Source organism: Macaca fascicularis, chromosome 1 (genome assembly GCF_037993035.2).
Source record: "Macaca fascicularis isolate 582-1 chromosome 1, T2T-MFA8v1.1".
In the NCBI taxonomy this organism is placed as follows: domain Eukaryota; kingdom Metazoa; phylum Chordata; class Mammalia; order Primates; family Cercopithecidae; genus Macaca; species Macaca fascicularis.
The window spans coordinates 54744061-54751153 of record NC_088375.1 but is presented as its reverse complement, the minus strand read 5'-3'; the positions used below and the strand labels follow the sequence as shown (position 1 = coordinate 54751153).

General features: G+C 35.4%; 1 protein-coding gene across 7 annotated transcripts in view; it reads left to right on the top strand.

Moving 5' to 3' along the window:
- Positions 1-1515: 1515 nt before the first annotated feature.
- Positions 1516-7093, top strand: part of F13B (coagulation factor XIII B chain) — a 33168-nt gene continuing 27590 nt past the window's right edge. For 3 of the 7 annotated variants that reach the window (XR_012430959.1, XM_005540307.5, XM_005540306.5), the window contains exons 1-3: positions 1516-1616; positions 5717-5917; positions 6833-7018. Coding sequence is in view for 6 of the 7 variants with exons in the window: in XM_005540307.5 (XP_005540364.2) it covers positions 1553-1616; positions 5717-5917; positions 6833-7018 (451 nt within the window). In the remaining variant the exon portion in view is untranslated. Of the gene's footprint in view, positions 1617-5695; positions 5918-6832; positions 7019-7093 lie in introns of all 7 variants that reach the window. The other 4 variants (XM_074031575.1, XM_015447439.4, XM_074031583.1 and 1 more) reach the window with 2 other exon arrangements.

Genomic DNA, 7093 nt, shown 5'->3' with positions numbered 1-7093 from the left:
GGGGTGTGATTCCCAGGTCAACGGAGTTACCTTCCCAGGAGGATGATGGCTGCTTCTGCTGTGTCATGCAGGTTGTCAGGGAAGTGGGGGAAAGCTGGCAGTTACAGACCTCATCCACCCAGCTCCCACACAAACCAACAAGCAAATCTCACTTCTACTGTGCTCCTCCCAAAAGCACCGAGTTTGTTTCCAGGCAGTGGGGGAACAGGAGTGAGAACTTGCCCCAGGCTACCAGCCTCCCAGCTGAGAATGCAAGCCAGACTTTTGTGCCTCCCTACCTGTTGAGTCTGCACACCCACACCAGATTCACGCTTTTTCACGAGTTCTGGCCAGGAAACTTTGTGTTCGGTTGGAATTGTTACAAAGTTCAGCTGGAGGTTTCCTTCTCCCTGTGGTCTTTTCCCAGTTCCTCTGGCAGCCCCTGTGAGTCAAGTCAGAAATGGTTTTCTGGGGACTCACAGAGACCATGGGGTGTTACTCCCTGCTTCCTCTACCCCTGTATTTCACTCAGCTCTCTAAATTGTCTCGGCTCCAGGTAAGGTCAAATCCTTCTTCCATGATCTAGACCTTCAGGCTCCCCAAGGGTATGTGTTCAGGGGTGGACAATACCCCTTTCACACTTTTCACAGTTTGGGCATTCACAGTATGTGGGCTGTCTTCTGTTTCATGCAGGAGCAGCCTACTTCCTTCAGAGGGTCTGTGGAATCTCTTGGCTTTCCTGGTATATCCCTGCAGTAGTTCTTGGAGCAAAAGTTCATGATGCGAGTCTCCACATCCTGCTCTGTCCATTCAAGTGGGAGTTGCAAGTTAGTCCTGCCTCCTAGCCACCATTTTTTCCTATTTTGTATTTTAAATTAAAACTCATTAGTATGTAAACTCCATGAGGACAATAATTTTAATCCCATTTTTTCACTGCTAAATACCTCAAAACTGTTACATGTCCTGCTATATCATAGACATTTTAACATTTCTCATGAATGAATGTTGATGTAGCATAGTGCTGATCTCACCACTTACCACAAAGTAGAAACTCTCTAAATGTCAAATACTACTATTATAAGTAATACTATTTTATCATTGAGACAATATGGTTCTATATCTCTTTAAGGAGTGCAATCTAGGCAACAACGTATTTCAACATCAGGTATCCATTATCTCATGTTCCTAAGTTCATCTTTTTACCTGATCAATATTAGTAAAGATTCATGGCCTCAAGTGAACTTTATGAATTGACAATTGGGAACTTAGGTTGAAAATTTACCTAGTTTTTTTATGCAGCCTGTGTTAATTATTTATTCTGTTGCTATTGTTGCCCTAATCAGTTATAATACTCTTACTGGACTCTGGCATGATAAGTAATGTCAATTAATATAGTTGTGTTATTTTAACATTATTTCAAAATATTTTAAGTGAAATGTAAGACTTGTTACAAAAGGACTTAGAGAGAGGTTATAAATTATTAACTTTTTCCTCAAGAGAAGTATTGTGTACTTAATGACAAGTTCCTAGTGCTTTAGAATTGTTAAAATCTTTGTGAAGCACATCACTGAAGATGAGGTTGAAAAACCTGACTTTTATCATCATATTGATAATCTCAGGAGAACTCTATGCAGAAGGTAAAATTAATTCTTAATATTCTTTATTCTCTAAAACGTATAAATGGAGATTCTAATATTTGTACAACTCAAGTTTTAGTGTACTCTTTCATCTTCATATATCAATTTTATAACATATTTTATAAATATGACTTTTTATAATATTTAGACCTTTTCCTTTGAGCAAAATTAGTAAAGTGTTCTTACAGTAGTATAAGTTAGAAAAACAAAAATCCTCGTATCTCTAGAGGGCATAGGAGACAAGGATCTAAATACTTCGAAAAGGTTTTCAGGCTAACAATATGTCCATTTCAAAGTCACATGTTAACTTTAATTCTAAATTTATGCTAGAATCCACTCCTAATACTGAGAAAACTTGTACAATTTTAATTCTGTTCATAAGGTGAGAGTTTCATGTGGGAAATTTGAAAAGGAAACAGCCATAAATATTTTCTACTTTTGAGACTTTGATTTTTATCCCAATGAATTATTCATTGGTTTGGAGACATTAAGTAACGATTAGTAGGTGAACTATACAATTGCTTGTACAAACAGGAACACTTAGAAAGTAAAAGAGGGGCTCTATTAATAATTGTTTGGACAACACATGTAAATCAGGACTTTCCAAACAAACCAACACCTGTGGACTCCCTATTAGAAAGCTTTATAGTCAGATTGCCCAGTGTGTAAGATTAGTGTGAGAGTGGAAGGTAGGCAGTATACATGGGTATGTTGTTTAGGAACATTATCAATATTATCAGGCCGTAGGATGAAGAATCCAGGGAGGTCACTTAGCATTAGCAAGAGTGAACATACAAAGAAGGAAGCTACAGCAATAAAGCTTTTCTAAAATAAACATCTAAGGGAATTCGTTGAAATTAAATATATAAGTTTTCATTGTGTTTTAGTTGAATAGTTTACTATATGTTTTCTACCCAAACATCTATAATTAAAATTATAAAAGTGAAAGACACAGAATTCATCTTATTTTATACTTTTAATCTATAATAGGATGATTTTTGCATGAATTTCTTTTGATTTTATTTTTCTGTCTAAATAGGGAAATACCAGAAGATATAATTGACCGTTATCCATACCATAAAGCCATTGCAATATTCTAGTCAATTTTCTAATTATTATAAGGTTACAATGCGTTTTACACAGCAACAAAAAAGTAAGCAGCTTGAAGACAGAGACAATGATCTTATTTTTGCATGCTTCTCTCAACTCCCATTGTGCACTTCAGGGGCAAGAATTGGATTAACTGTATTTCTCATTTCATGGTTTGCAGTTATTATCGGCCTATGAAAGGTCTCACTCTTACTTTACTTACACATTTTATCCCCTTATTCCCAGTCTTGAAGTCTGTTTCCCCTGGGACCTACTACAGTGTTTTAATATGTTACTCTAGCTCTCTCAACCACAAATAGCTCTAGAATGAATATTATGATATAACCAACTTATCTTTCTGTGAGAATATCGTCAGTCTGTATTCACTCATAGGTAGGATTCTTGAGTCTATTCTTGTACTTGATTTCTGTGAGTAGTGAGAGATTACTTTTGCAGAATGGCAGTTTCGAAGTATATCATCTCTGAGAGAGGATGTAAATTGTTGCTTCTCATCATCCTCACCAACACCTCATATTGTCCATTTTTATACTGGTTGCTATACGGTTATTCATAACATCCATTTTTATTTATTTACCATTCTCTGATCAGTAGTGTGTCCATCTCTTCATATACTTTTTTTGTATGTTCAGATGTCTGTGATTTTCTGGTTTATATATGATTAGCATATTCCTCACATTTCTCATTAATTTTTTCTCAGGAGTTCATATTCTCCAAGGCATTCCAGCTACCTTAACAAGTAATGTGTCTATCCTCGTGGTGGAGGGCGATGTCCCAGGACAGTCTTTAAAGCCACAACCTAGGATTGTTGTGCAAAGAATATTTTGCTGCCCCTCCCTGACAAGCACCTGTGCCCCCCAGGGAAATTCCTTGTGTATTCACCACTGCACTGCTATTTCGAAAGACTCTTTTTATTGTAAATTCCTTTGGTGCTTGGGTGTGAAAAATGGTGAGAAGAATTCTCAGGGAATGGGGACCATCCTGCCCATGTTTTTCTGTCTGCTCCATCAGATGCTGGAAGTTTTGTTACTCATCATTCCACATCCATTTCCTTCAGACCTAGGCTAGCACTGCTACTCTTTTATGTCTCACAGTAGCATTAAGGTATACAGTGATCAACCAAGGCATTGAAGCCAGAGTAATCATACTGGATCCAGGCCTTCTTCCATCCATGACTGCCCATGTTTCTTCCCAACACAGCTCCTAGGATTGTTCAAGTATTTCTTTCTTTTAAGCGTTTTTATGATTTTAAGATTTTCAACATGAAGATAAATTTTTAAAATGTATGTTTCATTTGGAGTATAATATATCCAGAAAAATGCAAAAGTCATAGGATACACTTATATATTTTTTTATAAAAGTTTACACCATCAGATCAAGATATAGAACAGTGACAGCACCCCAGAAACAAAAATGATCCCTCTAAGGTACTAAATCCCAAAGGTAACCATTCTGACTTCTATTATCATGGATTAGTTTGTCTTCTTTTAAAAAGTTATGCAAATGTATACGTTAATTCATATGTGATTGGCTTGTTTCACTCAATATTATGTTTATGAGATTCACCATTTGTTCATTTCTGTTTTGGATAATGTTCCATTGTATGCATAGTCTAAAACGTGTGTATCTTTTCTATTATTTATAGGCATTTAGATTGTTCCCAGTTTTGGACTATATGAATAACGCTACTATAAGCATTCTTTTACATGTCTTTTGGTATAAAAATATATGCTTTTTCAATTGGGTAATACAGTTTGTACACATTTTACCCCAAAATGTATTGCAAAAGTATTCTCTCACAGAGTTTGGACTGATTTATACTTTCAGTTGTAGAAATATGCAAGTTCCAGTTTCTTCACTTCTTCACAATCATTGAGATAACTTGCCTTTTTCATTTCAGCAGTTCTGTTGGATATGCAGTACTATCTCATGGTGGTTTACATTTGCATTTCCCTGATGACTAGTAATGCTAAGTACTAGGTCTCTAACCATTTAAATGTCCTATTTTGCAAAGTTCTTGCTCAAGTCTTGCTTTGTTTTAATTGGTTGTCTGTTTTTTTCTTTAAAAATGCGATTTATTTCAAAATTTTTTATGAGTTTGCATATGTTAAGGAGAAATTTTATCTATTCCTGAACTGTGCTGTCCAATACAGTGGCCATTAGCCACATATAGCTATTGGAGACAGTACTTAAAATGTCACTAGTCCAAGATCAGATGTTCTGTAAGTATAAATATATAGTGGATTTTAAAGAGTTAGTAAGAAAATAAAGAACGTAAAATATTGTAAAATATTTTCAATATATTAGGTTACATAAACATCTATTATTAAAATTAACTTCAACTGTTCCTTAGTATTTTTATGAATGTGACTATTAGAAATTTTTAAATTACATATGTGACTTGCAATACATATCTATTAGGAAGTGCAGGCAGGGTGGAGTGGCTCAACTCTTGTAATCCTAGTGCTTTGGGAGGCCACAGCAGAAGGATCCTTTGAGTCCAGGAGTTTGAGACCAGTGTGAGCAACACAGTGAGACCCCTCATCTCTACAAAAAAAAAAAACAAAACTTAGCCACATGTAGTGGCATGTACCTGCAGTCCTAGCTACAGGAGAGGAGGTTTGCTTAAGCCCAGGAGCTCCTGGTGGCAGTGAGCTATATTTCAGCACTGTACTGAAGCCTGGAAAACTGAGGCAGACTCTGTCTCTAGGAAGAAAAAAGAAAGTACTGTTCTACGAAGTTAGGCAAAGCTTCTCTGAAAAGGTGGTCTGCTAAGTTTTACCATGACTGTCGGATGTTTAAAGTCATTTGCAGATCAATTATGATAAAAGGACTGCTCGAATTATCACAAAAGTACCTTGAAAATTTAAGTAAGAAAAATAAGTACTAGTTGAAGTGTCCCTAAAAACTTTTAGTTTGTGTTGTCACCTGATTACAAATTTATGTTTTTAGATTTCTTTTTCCATTTTCAGCTTGACATTTACTCATTTCAGAAAAACCCTGTGGTTTTCCTCATGTGGAAAATGGAAGAATTGCCCAATATTACTATATTTTTAAAAGCTATTACTTTCCAATGAGCATAGACCAAAAATTGTCATTTTTCTGCTTGGCTGGTTATACCACCGAAAGTGGAAGACAAGAAGAGCGAACCACGTGTACAACAGAAGGCTGGTCTCCAGAGCCAAGGTGCTTCAGTAAGTCAGCTGGATGTGTCTGTCACTCAACGTTGCATACTCAAAGAAATTCGTATATAAAAATAGGGGTCCAATAAAAACAGAAAGCAGTTAAACCTTTTAGTAGATAAGAACAAAATCACTAGTCATCTGTCTTTCTACAACATGAAGGCGTAATTTGAAATCCGATAAAGAACGCTTTTACATGAAAATGTTATTTTCTTTATCTGTTTTTAATAATACTCTGTTGAAGGGAATAGGGTAATAACTGAAATTGTTTATCACATTACAAGGCAAAGAGATGTAATTTACTTGAAGTAACAAGAAACTTATTTTGATAATTAAGCATAGGATGCCAGAAAAGTGCTTGAAACGCTGGCCTCTGGAAGCGCAAGATTGCTACTCTAATGCTTTATCATTTGTAAGACTCATCTCTCCTTTGTGTGCCAACTTCTCTCATGATACCCATTGAAAAATGTGTTTTTCAATTTTGAATTGAAAGTTTGAGTTCAAATTTGTGAGAAGGTAATCTAATTGACTCATTTCATTATTTTATGTCAGGCTACACTATCATCGAACTATCAGTGATCTTCCGCTAGGGCAGGTGATCCAGAGTAAGGGGCTTTGGTTGAGCCAGTTTCATTTAAAAGAGGATGTTGAATATGGTTATTGCTGTTGATATATCTAGTAAATCTACCTAGAAGTAGATCTGGTAGGGGTAGAAATTACTATAAGAACTAAAAATACTAAATACAAAGAAAGTCAGTGTTAATTTTCAAAAATTATGCAGATTATTTTAAAAAAAATTTTATGCAGATATTTCCAAAATGAAATTGCTAATAATAACATTATACTTTTGGCTTAATTTTACAATTTAGTAAAAAACAAGTTTAGTTTCATCATTAAGTTAAACAAATAATTTTTTTTTTCCCATAGAAAAATGCACTAAGCCTGACCTGAGTAATGGTTACATCTCTGATGTAAAGTTATTGTATAAAATTCAAGAGAACATGCATTATGGTTGCGCTTCAGGGTACAAAACCACTGGAGGGAAGGATGAAGAAGTGGTTCAATGTCTCTCAGATGGATGGTCTTCTCAACCAACCTGTAGGAAAGAACATGGTATAAGAATCATTTCCTAAAACTGAAGATAAGAGCTTGTCAAACTTATATTGAATATATTGAAGCTTATATTGA